Raw genomic sequence first — 21699 nt, forward strand, 5'->3', positions numbered from 1 at the left:
ATGCGCTGTCCAGTCATTAGCCATAATCTGGCTTAACAAATCCACCTTATTGAATTGGTCTTAGTTAAAAGTATTATTACCTTCTGGACATTCACAAGCACTTTCACAAACATCTTTGTAGAGAGGATCTGGATCAGTACAAGATGGAATAAGTGATGGACCAAATTCATTGTAGATTTGATTCCCAGGGCACTTAGGAATTTCTAGAAAGGAAAACACGTACATTTCTCACTTTCAGTTATAATAAGTCATTGCGCTATTTCAGAATGAAGATATTTAGAAACTTTAACCTTCAACAATACATTTATTTTCTTAATGTAAGGCCCTTTCAGGTGGACCCTCTGCCTTGAGGGCAGCAGCAGGAGCGGATCTTAACCTGCAGACCTACCTTTCAGGTGGCAGCCCCAAAAGGCTGCTGCAGCATTGGCTGGTCCACCTGAAAGGCTGATGGAGGTGGGCAACTGGTGCCACAGCGCCACCCGTCCTCCACGCAGGTGGAGCCACTCTATGTTTCCCACACAGTTCCAGCTCCGTGGGGGATTATGGGTAGGGAACACCGCCATTGCTATGCCGCATTTTGAGCCGCACGGAGCGACCCCCAGTGTAGGAGTGGCCTCCCGGGCTGTGACAGCCTGCACCAGCTGCCCCCCGACATTCCCTGCTGGCCCTGCCCCGACATACCCCACTGGTTGCCCCTGCCCCAACAGCCCCCACCGACCTCCCTTCCCCAGTAGAGCAGAGTCTGTCAGGCTGCGGGCGGTGGGAGGCGGCTGACAGTTAGCAGGGCTGGGGGTGGCTGTCAGGCAGCAGGCGGGGTGGCTGTCAGGCAGTGGGGGGGGCAGCTGTCAGGCAGCAGGGCGGGGGGTGGCTGTCAGGCAACGGGCCAGAGGTGGCTGTCAGGCTGCGGGGTGGGAGCTGCTGTCAGGAAGTGGGGCGGGGGGGAGGTGGCTGTCAGACAGTGGGGCGGGGGGCGGCTGTCAGACAGCGGGGCGGGGTAAGGCTGTCAGGCAGCATGAGGGGGGCTGTCAGGCAGTGGGGAGTTGGGTCACCAGCTCACTGCCAGGCAACTGCTTAGAGCAGCTGCATAATCAGGTGCCTCGGCGGAGCTTATCCCTCCCAGAGGAAGGTTGGTGTCGGCTCGTCGGAGGTGCTGTCGGAGAATTCAGGTGAGTACTTCCTTTGCCCCATTTTGGGGGGGGGGGGGAAGAATATGCGGCTTTACAATGGAATGTTTAGGCCACCTGAAAGGGCCTATAAAAAAAACATACCACATTGTGAAGTTTTCCTCCAATCATAGTTGATGGATGGGCACTGATGAGCAAGTTCTGTCAAACTAGGGCAGTGGCTGTTTTGATTATTTGGAAAAGTACAGACTTCCAATATGCATAAATTAAAATAGATTTCTGACTTATCACAGGAAAAAAAATGTCTTGAGATGGTTTTTTGGCAGTTCTAAAGAAAATAAAGAAAATGATATTTATTTTTTTAAAAATCACTCACCCATAAATGTATACTCTAAAAGAATGTTTCAGATTAATCTGCATTTTGCCTTTTAAAAAATTATATTTAACAAGTGTTTCCATTTTCTAAACCAAGGCAATTACATTCAATCAGGATTTGAAAGCATTTACATTCAATATTACATACATGAAGCTGAACTTTTATAAACACAGGAATCATAAAGAATTTTCAAAAATTTCTCATTGAACTATACAAATCTGATACCACCACAGAGAAGATCTTACATCTGATATTAAATTAACTAGCCATTTCATCGTGAAAAAAAAACTTGCGGACTGAACACCCAAAATGAAGTTTAACTCATTTTCATAGCAATTTCTAAAAACGGCATTTAAAATCTGCTGAAAATTCTGGTGAAACACATCAATCTGAGATGTTAACTGTTCTCTTTTTGTTGATGCTGGTACTTTAGACAATCAGAAATTAGAGCATTCTGCTCTGGCTGTGCCAGCGAAGAAAGTTGGAAATCTATAAATCTATTTCTGAATAACTAGAATTTGCAATAGGTCCATACCAATTATTTATATAATTAAATTGTGGAGCCTTGAATTCGGAGTTTTGTGGAAACCACCAGTCAGTAAAATTCCTTTTGTCCATTTTTATCTGCTTCCAATACTTCACATTCTTCTTCCTTAGTACCCCTTCACTTCCATGGGCTTATTCAAACTAATCACTCAGAACTATATAGATCTTCCAACTTCAAACAAAGGCTGGCATTTGAGCTTTTAAGGGAACAAATTCCTTGGAATATCTCCATAAAATAGTTCCATTTTCAACACACAAAAGTGTTGGAGAAACTCAGCAAGTCACTCAGTGCCTATAGGAAGAAAATATCTTGACAAAGGGCTCAAACCCAAAATATTGCTTATATCCTTTTGCTCCCAAGAGATGCTGCATGACCTTCTGAGTTTCTCCAACACATTTGTGCATTATATTAAAATCATAGCATCTATATGATACAATACGATGCCTTTATTGTCATTTAAGACCAGACTGTAAAACAGTACACAGTAATAAATGAAATAATATTCCTCCAAACTATAATGCAACGAGATTATACAAACATAACACAAACAACACAAGGCTACATCATTCCTACACCAGACAAAGCAAAATAAAAAAAACTATACAAGACTGGGACACAACAACACAGTGAATTTAAAAAAAACAGTGCAAACAATACAGCAAACAATGAAAAGAAAACTAGACAGTAGTGACAGTGGAGACATGTTAAAAATATAGACTTAGATTTTAAAAAGTCTAGTAACTTGAAGTGAAGAACCACCACACAATTCACATGACCATATGGGCTCACAAACTTCAGCACAATTGCGATAGAGAGACTCAATGACCCCACCATCCGTCGCAGGGCCCCACTCTCCAATATGGCACCGGCTCCAGCATATGCAGGCCAGGCACTCAACATGACCGCTCCGGGCTCCCCAACACTTCGACCACAGAACATGCAGACCTCCAGATCCTCCCAGCCAGGCGCAAGATGCAGCCTGCTCCAGCACATCTCCGCAAAATCCGCCACAGAGTCTCCTCCTCAGCCACCGGCAAACAACATTGAAGTCTGGAGGCCTCATCCCCACAACAGAGGCCCAATCACCAGAGCAGACCAGGTTGCGCAGGCCCGCAGCTTTCTTCCAAAGGTCTGTACCTTATTTTGTAGTTCACACATTTCCACAGCTCCACATTGCTCTACCATCCAATGTTCATCAATTAAGGATCATTGCTCGGCGCCTTACTTAATCATTGCGGTAGCATCAGGTTCAGAGAAGCCGCTGCAGCCATCTCCATGCCGCCATCCTGTCTTTCCTGTTTAGCAATATATTTCATTTATTTTACCTGCCACTTTTATATTCAGACCATCCTCTTTGCAAACCTAATTTCATTTTTATTTCACCTTTGCATCATGTGTATTCCCTCGGGCTTTCTGTGGAAATTGGGTCTTGATATCTGTTGTAACTTTCCCCATTCTTGTCTTTTCCTAACCTGAATGTTCTTCAACACCTTTTGGTGTCCAGAATCGAGGCCTCCCCTCTTCTTTTAATGGATACATTGCAGTTCTGAAACCTTAGAATTTTCATCTCATATTCACAGCAAAACAATTTGTCATTTAGGACTGAGAGGAGAAGAAAATTTTGCACTCTATTTGAAAATGTCCACTCTGGAGGGCTATGTATGTTCTGCTATGGATTATGTCAATAGATTATTGGGGCATAAAATTAATCAAGGATTAGATAGAAGATAAAGTTCAAAGTCATGTTTCATGCTTTTTCCTCCTCCTTGTGTTCTTCAAACAGAAATATTAAATTAAGCAGAACTCATTAGCTTAATATTCAGTACCAGCATTTTAGCCAGTTAATAAACACATTGCTAAACTGGAACTCAGGTTAAAATTGTACTAAAATGAATTGTAATTGTAATTGAAGAAACAAGAAATCCCATCAAGATACAAAACTTACCAGAGCTGATGCGCAGCCAATTGATTTTGGAATCGTGCTATAGCAATTGCTTGAGTCAATAGATTTTTCATTCACAAAGAGAAGATTCACTAGAAAAGGGTGAAAAGGTAAAATGATTGCAGCAAATGGACTGAATGATTTGAATTGTCTGAGCAAAAGCAAATCTACAATTATTGAAATTATTTATCTGAGTATTGGATACTCATCTGAATCAATCATTTTACATAAATATCATTGTTCACTAAATAATTTGATCAATTTTTTGTTTAATTGCATGTTCTGATGCTGGATTGGCATTTTTTAAACATACAGTACCCGACACATCTTCCCTTCTCCTCTCTGCCTTCCGTAAGGACTGCTCCCTCCATTACACTCTCGTTCACTTATCCCTTCCTGCCAATTGACCCCTAGCATCTTCCCCTGTGGCTGCAGGAGGTGCCACACTTCCTCCTTCACCACAGCCCATGGTCTCAAATAGGCCTTTCCAGTGAAGCAACACTTCATTTGTGTATCCGCAGGAATGATTCGCTGCATCCGATGCTCCTTTTGTGGCCTTCTATACATCGGAGAAACTGGGCACAGACTGGGAAAATGCTCTGCTGAGCACCTTCGCTCTGTCCACACCAATGACAGGGATCTCCCAGTGACCAACCATTTCAGTTCTGCGTCCAACTCCCATACTCACATATCTGTTCATGGACTCATGTATCATCCCACCAGAACCACCCGTAAATTGGAGGAACAACACCTGATTTTCCATCTGGGCATTCTTCAGCCAGATGGCATTAAAATCATCGTTTCCAATTTCTACTAACCTGCTCTCCCTTCACCTTCCTTCCCTGGTCTTCTTTCCCTCAGCTCTCCACCCCGTTCCCTCTCTATTCACCTAACCCTCCTTCCTCCCATTGGTTGCCCTCCCTCCCTTCTGCCTTTGCTACCACGCTCCTCCCCTCCATGCCTCCATCTTACCTTTTTATTTGGAAGCCTGCCGACATTTCTCCATAGCCTGAAACGTTTGTTATATATTTTTATCTTGTTTGATTACAAATTTAAAACAGTGGAGCACAAGCAAATAAAGGAAAAAAGTGTCTTTGAACCAAACATTATGGAGGGCACTGTATAGTCTGAATTTTGTTGGTTTAATTCTTCATGCATTTAGATCTCTGCATTTATCCCTGCCACTTACAGACTTCCTATATTCAGCACTTTTTGTATACAATTGTTATGTTTATTCCTTCCCTTGCTAATTTGTCATTGCAGCACATACTATATTGTATTAATATGACTGAGTAGAAGGGATAAATCAAAAGGAGTGCAAAAAAATTGAGTGAATGGGAGCAAATGAACAATTGCAATATTTTATTTGTTGGAACAAATCTGTCATCTATGATTAAGCAAGGCAACAGTTATTGAGATCCATTGAAAAGAATGTACAGAAACTGATGATTCAGACCAAGTAGCCCATATACTAGAATCATCTAAGCACTTCAACTTGTCCGATCATCAGACACTTCCATTACTTTCTTCTGCATGTCTATATTTAATCAGCCAAAAATACTCCTATGGAGTTTGTAGCTCAATACTCTTGCAAGTTTAAAATTAAAACAATGGGAAGGGAAAATCCTTCTGAATTCCACTTTTGAATTTAATAGTAATCATTTTATATTTATGATCACTATTTTTGTTTTTCCCTACAAGTGAAGTTGACTTCTCTACATCTCCCTATAACATAATTTCATAGTGGAAACATTTATAACACAACTCACTGGCTTCTCCCTTCTGCAATAAAGAGCTTCAGGCAGTTTAGTTTTTCCTCAAATGTCTAACTAACTTCCAGTGTTATCCTTGTAAATCTTCTTTGCATCTTCTCCAGTGCTTGTATAATCACCTTTGATTTGGTCATTCACTGGATTTGAAAACAGAGAAGGACTTCCATTCACCACATCAGCACATCCCAAAGTGCTTTACAGCCAATGCAAGTTTTTAACTGCAGTGATTGTGGCAATGCAGAAAACAGGACAATTAACTTGCACATAAATGCTGGTGGATCAAAGGTGAAATGGTCTGTTTTTAGTCATGCTGGTTGAGGGAAAAGTATTTGCCACTTCTCTGGGGATAAAGTCTGTGCCATTGCCATCAATTACACCCCAGTTCCTGGCTTCCAATTCAGGTCCGAAGATTGCAAGTCATTTGGAGCATCCAAATCCATACACCACTCCACCCCACCCAAATTAAATTTAGCTTTTCTCTCATGTATCACAAAATTGACTACACAAATGCACGAAGCAGCAGTTGTGCAATTACCACCTAATATGGTGATCTGCAATGGATACTGATAGGAATGTCCCCATTTCTTGTATACGCCATCATTTTACCACAAAATATGGAGAAGAGTACTCTCTTTACATTCCTCATGACACACCCTCATTGAAGCATTTCACACCAAATGAAGAACATCAATCCACCAGATTTGCTATGCAACAAACTGTAATGATACATTCCTCCCCACAGGCAGGCAAAGGTTATGAACACCATGGTTGACTTTTTGTTTGATGAAGAGGGCATACAAATTTCACCAAGGTTCTCAAAGAGAATACTGAAGTGTTGGTCAATAAAATATAATAGATATTCAAGAAAACAAAAATCACTAAACAAGATGAATCTCCACAATACCAAAGATCTGTGCACATGTATCTCCTGCACAACCAAAAGTCAGCTGTCCAAAAAGTTCAGGCCAACAAATGCATAATAAGTTTATTTGTTTCATATAAACTTCCAGGAATAGTAATGTTCATTGTGATTGGCCTCTTTGTGGGTTGTGGAGATTAATTAAGTCCTACCCCACTTCCTTTAACTTCCTGCCTGTCCTTCCAAATTACCTGATACCCTGGATATTTAATTCTTAGTCATCTGCACTCCAACCACATTTCTATAATGGCCACTGAATCATACCCATTTGTACTGATCAGCTCCATAAGCTCATTAACTTGCACAAGTCAGGTGAATCTGTACATTATGGGATGTCTAGCCATGAAATAACTTTGACAGAGGATTGATTTTCAAAATATTGATAACAGTGTAAATATTGGAGGCAAGTGAATTTTGGAGCTGGTTTTTGAAGTGCTCTGTTGTGAGCCGAAAGGCCATTGAAATGGTATCTAAATATTGAATTCAGAGGTTATGTTCTTTGCATTTTGTGAAAAAGTTATTTCTTGGACCCAGAAGCTGCATATTAAGTGCTAAAAATTCTAAATGTTCAAGGCATAACAACTAATAACATATACATGACAATGGGAAAACATCAATGTAGTAAAGTAAATCTGGGAGTTCCCAATGTAATTTTGAGTTTGATGTGATCTTACCCATAATAGTCTCTAATGCAATTTACTACCCAGATTACATCAAGTTTGGATTACATAATACTGAAAAAGCCAGCACATTACAATCCAATTTCTTGGTATCAATATTCTCACCAATACTGAGTCTCCCAAGTTCTATCTGGTTATTTCCTTTTTCAGTTAACCCCATCTCATCATGAGGCCTCCATGTGGAATGAGAAAATGTTAATATTTTGCATCACAGAGTTATCCCCAAAAATAAATTAATTTCAATCCAAATTCAACATGAAGATTTTACTGGCATTTCTATTTATTATGAAAAGTTATATTTTCTGCAATTCACTGAAAAAAAAGATAATGGTTTTAACAAAATGAATGATTACTTATAAACTGATCATTTATTCTTACCATCTTTAAGTTTCAAGACTTTATTTTCCTCCTGATCAAAGTCTCCACAAAGTCCACAAACATTTCCTCTGTATTCAGGGTGAAGTTTTAGCTGAAAGACAAAATCATATGCCCAATAGCAAGTATATTAGAAGTATCTCTGGGCAACTTTAGAAACACATCACCAAAAAGAATTGTAAAATCCTGATGCCTCTGTGAAACACTGGGATAACCATATGCCTGGACAAGATGAATCATGAGATTAAAGTGAATAGATTGAAGTAGTTATTGTTGAATTTCTTAAACCATTTGTAGAATAGAAAATATTGAATAGGCAGCATTGAGACAACAAATTGTTTCAAATATATCTCAAACATTTCACTGTAGTAAGGAAAATGCAGGAATCTTTTACGAAAGAAATGGTAGAGTAGAAAATATCAAAAGGATTTTGAAGTGTAAGCATATATTTAGGAAAGTGATGTCATATTCAGCAAATCCAATAGAACTGGGGAGAACGTACAATCTCCTTAGAGACAGAACGGGTTTCGAATCTGGTCACTGGCTTTGTAATAGTGTTGTACTAATTGCTACAGTAACCGTGCCACATGACAGATATAAGAAATATTATATTCTTATTGGATTGAATTTAGAACAACCTCTGGACAACAGATATAAGAAATATCTGTTCTGATAAAATTCAATTTAGAACAATAAAGCTTTCCAAAACATTGATAAAATGGGAGTTTTTCTCAGGTTGGACAGAACCATTTTTGAGAAATGTGTTTTCAAGAAAACGTGTAGAGGCAACCTCAACACTCCAGAAATTTGCCCTCACGGATCTACCCAAAATTCAAAACCATATTTAAATGTTAGGTCTCTGTTTCCCTTCTTATCAAAGTCTCCACTATGTCCACAAACACCTCTACTGTATAAATTCACTCTCATGAAATTTCTTGTGAAGAAATTAAATAAATGATCACAATTTTTATTCTTTTACAATTTTTATTCTTGATGCATCCCCAAATGAAGCAGATTTGGGTTATGGAAAATGATGATATGGAACATATCCCCTGCACCCCACAGTAAGGGAGGGGGTTGGCTGTATCCCATTAAAGAAGGTAAAATATAATTTATAGTGTTATTACTTATTAGACTTGCCAAAAATAAAGATTACACTTAAATTATCTTACCGTTAATGCATCTTTACGATTCCAGATCAAGGAAATGTGATGTTTCTTGTTTGAAAATATGATGTTGGCTCCATAATTATGAATTTTGATGAGCTTATCATCGTATGGCAAACTAATACTATAAATAATGGTGAAATGAAAATTATGTTAAAAAAATCATCTGCAACATATCTTAAGGTCTTCTTTTAATCCTTGACAATGTAATGAGCCAGACTATCAGTGATTCAAGATCCACTCTTCCTCAGTCTTGAAATCTCAGGTCAGGCACTAAGGAATGACTGAGTTCATGGGCAACATCGTCTCAGCTAACCTACCAGCTTTGCAAAATGCAATTGCAGCTTGCTGGATGTTATTCTTTCGAATAACATTCATATATCTCTGATAGTCAAAGCCATTTAAAACTATTACAATGACTTGAATAATAAGTATTTAAAATTAAATATAAAAATTATTTAAAACTACTTTGATTATTAACAAATGATTAAAATATTAAAATAACTTAAAATGTAACTCAAGTGCAAACCAGCACTTACCTTGATCCTTAAGTGTAGTGACCACATTCAATTGGGGTCCCTAAATGCACACCAGCCCCCCCATGACAAAATTGAATGCCATATGTAAAGTTGCACAAGGAAGTCCAAGGCATCATGAATATTGAAAAGTTGATAATCTACAGAGCATCAAGCTGCCAGTAAGCTGTTCCCTGATTCATTAATGAATTTACCAAGATTGAAGTTTAGACTACCCGCCCACCACCCAAATTCCCCACCCCCAAATCAATATCCCCAGTGTTTAACCAGTCACAAACTCACAATGCATTTAAAATTCAACGATTTATTTTATATGAATGGCTAACTTCCACTGATTTTAAGTGAAATACCTTCAATCAATGATACTTCAGATCAGGATTATGGCCCCAAGGGTTGAGAACATCCAGGTAAGCGCAAGTAAACATGAATTTTCAGTGTTGAACAAGAAAATCTGCAGATGCTAAGGTCAAGTGCAACATATAACTATGCTGGAGAGACTCAGCAGGTCACGAAGCATTCATAGGAAGTAAAAGGGCTCAGGCACAAAAACCTCTTATAGATAGCCATTCTCAACTCGGGCTGTACATCCCCTGGGGGCCACAGCATATTTCGGGGGGCCCCGGACTGAAATCATAAAATATTCTCAATATTTTTTATGTCATCAGTAGGAAGCAGTACAGAAGAAGCCAACAAAACTTGACTGCTTCACAGGGAAAAGGGAGTCTAAAGGGAGCCATAGACAAAATAAGGGTTGAGAATGGCTACTATAGATGCTGCATGACCTGTTGATTTTCCTCATCACTTTTGTGTATTGCTGGATCTTCGGTATGAAGCCTTCCAAAAGGTAACAAGCCATGGTATGATTATAATCCATTTGTACAACTACTATTAACAACTATAAAATAGGGAAAAATATTAAAAGTAGAGCATTAACGTCACAAAACGTGAAGTGATCAATTTTGGTCTAAATTACAGTAGTAATTAAACCTAACAACTGAGGGTCAGTAATGTATGTGTCATTGCATCAGTGAATGTGAAAATGAATTTGATTAAAGCACAGAAAACTAGAGATTATGGTATCTGTAGAAATGTGTTTGGGACATAACTCTAAGGGATATACGTTTAGGGTAAGGAATAAATGTTTCAGAGAGGAACAGAGAAAGATTATTTTTATCTAGAGGTGGCTGGAGTCTGGAATAAGCTGCTGGAGAGAGTGGCAGAAGCAGGTACTCTGTTAAAACTTAAGAAATATTTAAATGCAAGATGAATTGCCAAAGCACTGAAACAGTGGAGAATGGAATTAATGTAGACATGTAATTAATGCTGAACAGGCACTTGAAGGGTGGTTTCTGTGCTGATTTCTAAGCATTACAGAATGTAGCAGTTGTCTTTTAAAGTTTATCTTAGTCAGAAATCTGTTTAATTTCACATAAAATTAAAATAGAGTTAGAGTTCTTTGAACTAAACAACTGGAAAGAAGAAAATACAAGCTCTGGCTTCCATTGAATAAGAAGTTAAATAAATCACATGGACATGACTCTTCAGAAAACCAAAAAAAGTGAAATCAAAATGCAAACCAAAAAATAAAATTATTGAACAACCAAATGGTCAGAAGTTATTTTTAAAAAATTAAAACGGGCCATTTCGGCCCACGAGCCCATGTGGCCTAATTTACACCCAATTAACCTATATTTCAAGGTGTTTTTGCTGATTTTACCCATGATTGATATATTTATTATTCAGGACAAAAATTATAAATAGGTCACTCCCAGTGGAGAGGAAGCATGGCTAGACATCCCATAATGTACAGATTCACCTGACTTGTGCAAGTTAATGAGCTTATGGAGCTAATCAGTACAAATGGGTATGATTCAGTGGCCATTATAGAAATGTGATTGGAGTGCAGATGATTAGGAATTAAATATCCAGGGTATCAGGAAGGACAGGCAGGAAGTTAAAGGAAGTGGGGTAGGACTTAATTAAGGATGAGGTCTGGGAAATAGTGAGACGATTTTGGCTTAAAGAACAAAATATTTAATCTACCTGGGTAGAGATTAGAAAGAAAAGAGGAAAAAGTCACTGGTGCAAATAGTCTGAAGACCATCAAATAATAACCTTATGGTGGCACAGCAATAACCTATAGCTGACGCACGTAGGAATGGAACAACAATTGTCACGGGCAATTTTGATTAGTCAAACTAAGTTCTGGCTGCCTTGATGAGGAGGTCACAGAATAGTTTTAGGTTGTGATAATTTTTTTGAACAACCTGTTATGAAACCTACAAGAGAACATGCTATCTTAGATCTGATCTTGCTTATGAGGCAGGTAAAATTAATGATCCTATAGTTATGGATCCTCTCAGAAAGAGTGATCACAGTATGGTTAATTTTCTAAAACAGATGGAAGGTTAGAAAGTAAGATCTAAAACAAGTGAATTACACCAAACAAAGCAAAATACAATGGGGTAAGGGAGGCATTGACTATCTTAGAATGGGAACACAGGCTATATGGTGGAACAGCTGAAGACTTCCATGAAGATTTTTCACAGTGTTCAACAAAAGTATAGCCCATTTAAAAATAACAGTAAGGGTAGATAGTCAACCATGGATGGCATCAAGTTAAAAGCCAATGCATTCAAAGTGGGCAAATGTAGTAGGGATCACTGCAATAAAGCAATAAAAATGGATTAGGAAATAAATTAGCACAGAATATAAAAAGATTGTAAAAGTTTATATAAATCTATCAAGTGTAAAAGAGTGACTCAAGTCAACAGAGATCCCCCTGAGTTGATGAAAAGGGGAAATTATAATGGGCCATGTAGAAATACCCAAGAACTTGAACAACTGTTTAACAAACTTATTGCAGTATATAACAAGCAGAGTGGATAGAGCGGTGCAGGTGGATATTGTATACTTGGATTTCCAGAAGATGACTGATGCCTACTCAAAAGACTTCTGCAGTATATAAGGATGCTTGGAGTTGGGGGGTAATTTATTGCATAGATAAAAGGCAGAGAGTTTGAATAAATGGGTGTTTCTTTGGTTCACAGTCAATGGTTAGTGGGGTGCCACAGGGATTGGTGCTGGGCTGATCACACCATATGTATAAATAAATTGGAGGAAGGAAGCCTATGTTTGTTGATGACGATAAATTGAGTGGAAAAGCAAAATGAACATATGTTATAGACAGGCAAGCTTTGGCACTTGGAATGCAACCTCAGTAAATGTGAGGTTATACATTTTGGAAGGAAAAATGGTGGATTAATAGTAATTTAAATTGTGAAAAATTGTAGCATGCTGTTGTACACAGAGACCTGGGAATGCTTGTGCATGAATTGTAAAAAGTTTGTTTGGAGGTAATCAAGAAGACAAATTATTGTTAAAGGGAATGAGTTTAAGAACAAAGAAGTTCTATTTCACCTGTATAGGGCGCTGGTGAGATTGAACCTGGAATAATGTGATCTTACTGGCTTTGGAGGTGGTGTAGTGGAGGTTCTGTAGGTTGATTCTGGAATTGAAGGAGTTAGCACATGAGCAGAGATTGAGTAGTCTGGGACAATGCTCAATAGAATTTAAAAGGATGAGTAGGATCTTATGGAAACAGACACAAATTATGAAAGGAATAATTAAGGGAACCAGGGAAGTTGTTTCCACTGGTTCGTTGGACTAGAACTGGGGGACAAAGCCTCAAGATTTGAGGGAGTAGATTTAAGGCAGTGTAAAGGAAGAACTACTTCTCCCAAAGAATAGTGAATCAATGGCATTCAATGTCTAAGGAACTGGTAGAGGCTGTTATATTGAATGTGTTGGAAGAATAGGGCAATTTAGAGTAATGGGGAACAAGTGGGTATTTGGAGTTGCCCGTGGCCAGATTAGCCATGATCTTATTGAATGGCAGAGAAGGATCGATGGGCCTATAGCCTACTCTTGCTTCCATTCCTATGTTCTAATATAACTATAGATCAGGAATGAGTTCCAGTTCTCCCTCCTGCTAATTGAGATTGAAATCAGCTTATTTCCAAAATATTTTTTTGAAGAAGCACAATGTTGCACTGGCTGAAGGTAAGATCAGAACTTTTATTTTTCATATATTCATGACAGCCCATCAAGTTTCTGCCAGTTCTCATCAATCCCAAGTTCCCACTTATTTCCTTGCAAAAATGTTTACTCTCATTGTCCATCAACTGCACCTTGATTCTCCTGCTACCCACCCACACATGGGGGTCAATTAGTGACTATCTTACTATCAACCAGCAGATTTTGAGTATGTTTAAGGAATCTGGAGCATCCACTTAAAATGTGTGCAATTTCAGAATCTTGCACATTCTGCTCAGATGCTGGAGGTCATGATTGAACCTTTTTCGCTCCAGCTGTGAAGAACCAGCACTAAATCTCTGCCACAGTTCCACCCATATTATATTCAACAAACTTAAATCGCATTCAGCTAAACAGCCGTGTTATTACACAACAATGGACTTAGAGCAGTTGTTTAACAGCATAATATTTCATAGCTACTGTGTTCCTGGAGGATTCAAAAGGAACTTAATATTATCACATGCTCGTCACTTCTAACTTTTGTAGTGTTGCACTGCCATCTTGTGGTTTTTTAAGTGATTAAGAGGAAGTTGTATGAAATGAACAAATCATTAATCCTTTTATATCTTATTATTAACAAGTCTTAATATTCCAAAGTTGAAAACAAAGTCAGGGATCAATATTTTGTGGTAGTATCAAGTTGTTACCAGAAGGTTACATTTGTTATTAGCAAATTTGTTTCCTGTAAAATTCTCAAGCCATTCAATGTATATATTGATTGATAAAGAGAGTACTATATTTTTCCAAAAGTGAAACACAAAAGTCTGGAGACGCCATGGTTGAAACATTCTATTTTTACTATAATCTTCCAGTTTTTTTTGTGTATTTCTATCATGTCTCTAGATCATGATATATTGGAGCAGTTGTTTTTTTAAAAAAATTAGCACACTTAAAACATTCAAAACTTGCAGATTGGGATCTGAAGGTATTGACTATGCAGTTAAGTTATATGGAAGTCTTACAATCACATTCAAAAGCAAATCTTGCAGAATTTAACTTACTTTTCATCTTTAACCTTAATTACCCCATTCTTCACAAAAATCGGAGTGACATCAATTTGAATTAATATCTCTTCCAGGTATCCAGTTAATCCTCGGCGGATTGTCACCTCATACCAATCAAGATCAGATTTGCACAACCTGCTCATGATTAATTCACAGTTTGATTTGAAATAGAAAGCTTCATTGTTAAATGTCTTGACTGATCCTGATCCCCATGTTTTGCAGGTAACTGGTAGAAAAAAACAATTCCATCTGTTATAAAAGCAAGATGTTACAAGCAATCTCAATGTAGTTAGCTGATCAAATGCAGTGAACACAATGTACTTACCATAGTTCTCATTTGATTTTGAGAAATTGCCATTTGATGTGCTGAAGTATTGGGTAAGGACATCCTCCTCTATTATGGAATAAACAATGAGAGCAATGAGTTATTTTTAAATATGTACTTATGTCATGCTTTGTAAAAATTATTAATTGTATTGAAAAACAAGTGATCAGTCTAAATGGTCAAAAATAGTGCATTTATCTTTTCTGTACAATTGAAGTTTCCGTTTTTTAAAATGTTTATTTTAAATTTGGACATACAGCACGGTAATAGGCTCCTTCAGCGCTCGAGCCCATGCCGCCCAATTACATCCAAGTGACCTACGTTTTGAAAGGTAGGAGGAAATCTGAGCACCCGGAGGACACCCACGCAGACATGGGGAGAATGTACAAACTCTTTACAGACAGCATGGGATTCGAACCCCAGTTATGATCACTTTAACAGCACCATGTGATGTTAACCATGCCGTCCTGTGAACGTATCTAAAATTTGTATATATGTACATCAGAATCTCAGTTACAAACTGGAATTTCACAAGTACATTTTCATCTAAAATATTGAGTTTGAGTGTCTTCCACAAAAATGATTTTGTTGCTGATGTTAACTTACTATAATTGGACAAAATATAGTCGGATGAGTCGTAACCTGCGATGGAAAAAAAAACAAATAAGGAAAATATCACTTTTTTTTCTCTGCAAACTATTTGAATGCTTAGAACAATTAATCCAACAAAGTAAACATTGTAGGTCAAAATTTACTGAAAATAACAGAAAAGCACTTATTTGGGATCAATCTCACGTCAAATTCAGATGAGATCTGATATACAGTTAAATCTGAGAGCTGGTATCTAAGATATGCTGCTGGTTTTCCAATAGTTGTTTGACTTGTTCTTTGATTTAGTCCAATTTATCATTTCCTTTCTCTGTCTAATTTGACATAGAATTCCATTTATATCTTCGCATTTCCTTTTCAAAGCCCTGTGAAGGATTGTGCACTGCTTCCATCTCCTACATACAATTACTTCCACTATGAAACCTCACAGAAATAAAATAAGAAGATGGTGTTTGTTCACCAATACTGTAAATTCCAGATCAGTGGTTTTCAAACTGCCCTCCTAAACTCCCTTTCCACCTGAGCATTCCCTATACCATAAGGGATTGCTTAAGGTGGTATGCGAGTGGGAAGGGAAGGTTGAGAACCACTGCTCTAGACCCAATTGTTACTGAAATATTTTGCTTGAGAAAAATTGTCATTGGCCCATTTCCTTTGGAGTTATGAAACCATGCACAGAACAAGTCAATATTCACGATTGGTCTTTGCACTTTTGCATCAAAGACGTTCTACAAGCAATCACCCTGAATGATTAAAATGGTGATTTTCAAACTTTTTCTTTCCACTCACATACCAACTTATGGCATCAGGATTGCTTAAGGTAGTCTGTAAGTTTAGGGGGGCAGTTTGAAAGTCGCTGTTCTAGATCATTATGTCACAAGCAGAAAATTTAAAAAAAACATGATTTGCTGAATGGGAGCTCAGTGACAAATGATAAAATAGAGAAGGACTCAGAGGAATAAGGAGTAAAAGCAGTAAGGACAGGGAGTCAGAAGGCATCCTCATATTCTGAAGTCTCAAAATGCAGTTCTTTGAAGTTATTTCTTTAAAAGGCTACTCAATGATACCACGCTCAAACTTTAAACATAAACATCTTGGACATATTGAGAGGCCTGAGATATATGACAGCAACCAATCTTCCAGCAGGAAGCCAAGAAACCAGCAAGGCTATTTTTGAAGTTATTCCATGATATTTCTTGCATTATGTTTGCATTCTTTCCTCCCAATACTTTGCAGAATAGAGATGGAAGTAAATGAAGGATTGGGAAAAAAAGAGAGATTTCAGGATTTGCCATAAACCCAATAGAAGGGTCAGTGTGATCAGGTTTTCTGCAGGGGAATCTGAGCTAGCACATTTTACTTTATGACAATATTGTACAAGACACATGACTTTCTCTATTTATACATGTATAATCAGCTTTATAAAATAAGTAAGTAAAGAAGCTTATTTCCTCTGGACAGTGTCAAATATTTCATTACTGTGGTTTCTCTACTTCAGTATTTTTAGAATTCTACCTGAACCATATTAAAGTTTGAACTTGTGTGGAATATCTTGCATTTATCTCAGAAACAGTGTAAAAGCTAAATGATTTCTACTCTTTTAAAAACTATTGTAGAAAGTGGAACTAAACAAGTGAGTTAAAGAAAACACCCCCACTCTAATCAGGCTAATTTCTTTATTTTGCAAATGACATATTTACAATGCCAAGACTAAGTGGGAAGTAGGTGCTCAAGGTGAGAGGAAACAGAAGAAAACCATTAAATCCTGAATAACTAATAGAAATTAATTTGAAAGGTTTAATGGTCATGAAAAAACTACATGTCAGTCACGTCTATAAAGGTACAAGGCTCCCATAATTGATTTCTGTTGCCTGAAATTGGTGTCAGTATTGAGGGAGTAGTGAGGTATTAAACTAGAAAAAAAAGTATGAACTTTTATTTACTGATTAGAGTGTTGTTTGCTGTCGATTACTGTTTATGCACAATATGGAGATACATACAATCCTAAAGTAACTTGGAATATTAAATGAATAATTAGTCATTGCTATGAATGCTAACACATTATGATTTAATTAATTTGTTTCAAAATGTATATTTTTGATCAAAATAAAGCATGCATCCCTGCTAAAATAGTACTTAGAAAGTTTTACCTTCAAAGAGGATAAGAATCCAGATCACAACTAATCCTGTGTGTTTCATTGTGACTACTGCTGGTGAACATACCTACCTTTGAATGGTTTTTATACTTAAGATCAAATGGAATGAGGAAATGAAAACTCAAACTATTGCTTTTCTGTAATGAAATCCCAGGCAACCCAGGATCAATACAATTTTTAATACTATATGTAAAATATATGTCTGTCTTGTTTCCTGAACTAAAATATTGTAAATTAAATTAAATAAATGAGGTTACATACGATTACAGCTTCTGGACTTTAGTATATTCACAATTGGTCCTTGCACTTTTGCATCAAAGATGTTCTACAAGCAATCATCCTGAAAATTTTATATTCAGGCTCTAATTCTTTGGATGCAATATTGAAGAGATTATCTTTCTCTATTTTATGGGTATCGTTCATTATATCGAATATTGAAGCATCCATAAACTAGCTAAAAATCATATTTCATTCCTAAATGGCTAAAATTAGCATAATCATTTGTTTATTTATTGACTGAAAATGGAAAACTAGTGTTCTGATTAAAGCTTCTTGCGACCTACAATACATTCATAGAACCTAAAGTGACAATTTATGTTAATGTTTACTGTACCCTCCTGATAATTCTGTATTGTCTTTGACATTACTCAATAAGCTGGGTGAGCCAATCTTTCTTCTCTTCTCTTCTCTTTGGCTTGGCTTCGTGGACGAAGATTTATGGAGGGGTAATGTCCACGTCAGCTGCAGGCTCGTTGGTGACTGACAAGTCCGATGAGGGACAGGCAGGCAGCGGTTGCAAGGGAAAATTGGTGGGTTGGGGTTGGGTGTTGGGTTTTCCCTCCTTTGTCTTTTGTCAGTGAGGTGGGCTCTGCGGTCTTCTTCAAAGGAGGTTGCTGTCCACCGAACTGTGAGGCACCAAGATGCACGGTTTGAGGCGATATCAGCCCACTGTCGGTGGTCAATGTGGCAGGCACCAAGAGATTTCTTTAGGCAGTCCTTGTTCCTCTTCTTTGGTGCACCTCTGTCACGGTGGCCAGTGGAGAGCTCGCCATATAACATGATCTTGGGAAGGCGATGGTCCTCCATTCTGGAGACGTGACCTACCCAGCGCAGTTGGATCTTCAGCAGCGTGGATTCGATGCTGTCAGCCTCTGCCCTCTCGAGTAGTTCGATGTTAGGGATGAAGTTGCTCCAATGAATGTTGAGGATGGAGCAGAGACAATGCTGGTGGAAGCGTTCTAGGAGCCGTAGGTGATGTCGGTAGAGGACCCATGATTCGGAGCCGAACAGGAGTGTGGGTATGACAACAGCTCTGTATATGCTAATATTTGTGAGGTGTTTCAGTTGGTTGTTTTTCCAGACTCTTTTGTGTACTCTTCCAAAGGCGCTATTTGCCTTGGCGAGTCTGTTGTCTATCTCATTGTCGATCCTTGCATCTGATGAAATGGTGCAGCCGAGATAGGTAAACTGGTTGACCGTTTTGAGTTTTGTGTGCCTGATGGAGATGTGGGGGGTGGGGGGGTGGCTGGTAGTCATGGTGGGGAGCTGGCTGATGGAAGACCTCAGTTTTCTTCAGGCTGACTTCCAGACCAAACATTTTGGCAGTTTCCGCAAAACAGGACATCAAGCGCTGAAGAGCTGGCTCTGAATGGGCAACTAAAGCGGCATCATCTGCAAAGAGTAGTTCACGGACAAGTTGCTCTTGTGTCTTGGTGTGAGCTTGCAGGCGCCTCAGATTGAAGAGACTGCCACCTATGCGGTACCGGATGTAAACAGCGTCTTATAAGCTGGGTGAGCCAATCTTTCTTACGGACTCATTAAATATCAAAAGAGCAACAGCTAGTTATAGGTGCAGACAGACTTCAATTTACCTCTGCATCAAAGTTCAGATTTATTGTCAGAGTACATACATGACATCAAATACATCTTTTTATTCCACAGTTTCCTCTACACAGGTTCCAGTTGCCCAATCTAAAGTGCATCAATAAAATAAATACATGTTGGGGTTTGCTCAGCTTGTTAGTTCGAAGTTAAACAGATCACTTTTCACCATTATAAAAGCCAAACAACATACCAGCTCAAGAATAAAGTTAAAGAAAAATAATTTAAAACTCAAGTACAGGCAATGCAGACAGAAAACTACAATTTGAATCTCAGATGCTATGTACCAGGAGTCAACTATGCTCACTAGCTCTATATGCTACATGTTACAGAGTGATATTTGATGAGAAACTCCAACTTTATTTTCTATATTTTGACTGTGGGCTGCTTCATGTCAAAACTAATCAACTAATATCTATTTTCAGCTCATATTTAGCACCACACCTTTACAGCGCCAGCAATCGGGTGCGGGGATCGAATCCTGTGCTGTCTGTAAGGAGTTAGTATGTTCATCATGTGTCTGCATGGGTTTTCTCCAGGGGCTCTAGTTTCCTTCCACTGTTCAAAATGTACCAGGCGTGTAGGTTAATTGGGTGTAAATTGGGAGGCTCGGACCCGTGGACCAAAATGGCCTGTTAACATGCTGTATGTCTAAATTTTAAAATAAAAGAAAAGCAACAACATTGAGAAAAATGACATTGCAGAAAAAAAGAGATTGCAGATGCTGAGAAAATTCTGGAGAAACTCAACACGTGAGGCAGCATTGATGGAAGGCAAATAGAGAATAGAAGTTTCCAGACAAAACTCTTCATCAGAAAAAGCAAGAAATGGGTAGATGTCTAAATAAAAGGATGGGGAAAGGGGGAGCAGTCTGATAGGCAGGTGATAGGTGGATACTGTTGGAAGATGGGAGAAATGAAAATAAAAGTAAGAAGCTCAAACGTACTAGGAGAAAGAGACAAGAGAACAGAGGAAAACAAGTGAGGTTGGATTGAGAAAACAAAGGGAGAGGTTACCAGAAATTGAAGGCTGCCAAAATGGAATATAAGGAGCTGGTCTTCCAATTTTTCTCCAAGGTTGAGCCCATGTGCAAATTGGAGGGAAAGCACCTTGTATTCCATCTTGGCAGTCTCCAACCAGATGGCATCAACATTGACCTCCCATTTCTGGTAACCTCTCTGCTTGTTTCCACAACCATCCCCCCTCCCCACCACCTTGCTTTCTATTTCTTTGGTCCCATTCCTTCTCCTTTCCTTCATTCCCCTCACCTCATCCTCTCTACCCACCCATCATCCACACCTTCTTTCCTCCAGCTCATGAACCTCTGCACTACCTTCCTCTTATCAGTGAGCATCTCCCTCAGCCCTATCCTCCTTTTACCTCCTAGCTTCTTTCTTTTATTTCATTTCTTTCCCCTCCAATCAGTGTTCACCTATCACCTGCTAACCTGCTCTCTTCCCCCCCACCCATTGATTTGACAATCTGCCTATTTCTTGCTTTTCCTGTTAAAGGGTTTGACTCAAAATGTCCAAATTTATTTGTCTTCTCTGGATGCTGCCTATTAGGCACTGAGTTCCTCCAGCATTTTGTTTTTCAAAAACAAAATAATTCATCCAGTCTGTCTGAAATTGGAACACCAGGGGGCAGTAAAATAGAAAATGACAAATCATTCAGACAACTTATTACCAAATAATGACTTTCTATGGGATATCAAGTAACAAAAAGTCTTTCCTGATCAACAGCCTTATAAAAGATAATAATTGAGTAGTGAAACAATTGGAAAGGTAAAGATAAAACAAAGAGTATTATACAAGGCACTGGATAAAATTTATAATTTTATTTTTAACATAATTCAGGGTCCATTGAGAACCGAGAAAAGACTGACCAAAATTACCATATACTGTGCCCTCCATAATGTTTGGAACAAAGATTTTTTTTCCCCTTTATTTGTCCCTGTGTGCCACAGTTTTAAATTTATAATCAAACAATTCATGTAATTAAAGTGCACATTTTAGATTTAAAAAAAATGTAGACATACAGCACTGTAACAGGCCAATTCAGTCCTACGAGTCTGTGCTTCCCAATATACACCCCACTAACCTACTCCCATTTTTTGAACGGTGGGAGGAAACCGGAGCCCCCCAGAGAAAATCCATGCAGACTCTAAGAGAACATACAAACTCCTTACAAAT

General features: G+C 38.4%; 1 protein-coding gene across 1 annotated transcript in view; it reads right to left on the reverse strand.

Moving 5' to 3' along the window:
- LOC138748173 (mucin-2-like) overlaps positions 1-17687 on the reverse strand; it is a 77814-nt gene extending 60127 nt beyond the window's left edge. The window contains exons 1-9 of the mRNA XM_069907947.1: positions 17621-17687; positions 15468-15503; positions 14862-14930; positions 14534-14762; positions 8908-9025; positions 7739-7829; positions 3993-4081; positions 1269-1452; positions 81-203 (exon numbers count right to left, since the gene is read on the reverse strand). Of these exons, the coding sequence (XP_069764048.1) occupies positions 81-203; positions 1269-1452; positions 3993-4081; positions 7739-7829; positions 8908-9025; positions 14534-14762; positions 14862-14930; positions 15468-15503; positions 17621-17669 (988 nt within the window). The 5' untranslated portion in view covers positions 17670-17687. The remainder of the gene's footprint in view (positions 1-80; positions 204-1268; positions 1453-3992; positions 4082-7738; positions 7830-8907; positions 9026-14533; positions 14763-14861; positions 14931-15467; positions 15504-17620) is intronic.
- Between the last annotated feature and the right edge of the window lie 4012 nt (positions 17688-21699).

Source organism: Narcine bancroftii, chromosome 13, assembly GCF_036971445.1.
Source record: "Narcine bancroftii isolate sNarBan1 chromosome 13, sNarBan1.hap1, whole genome shotgun sequence".
NCBI classification, from domain to species: domain Eukaryota; kingdom Metazoa; phylum Chordata; class Chondrichthyes; order Torpediniformes; family Narcinidae; genus Narcine; species Narcine bancroftii.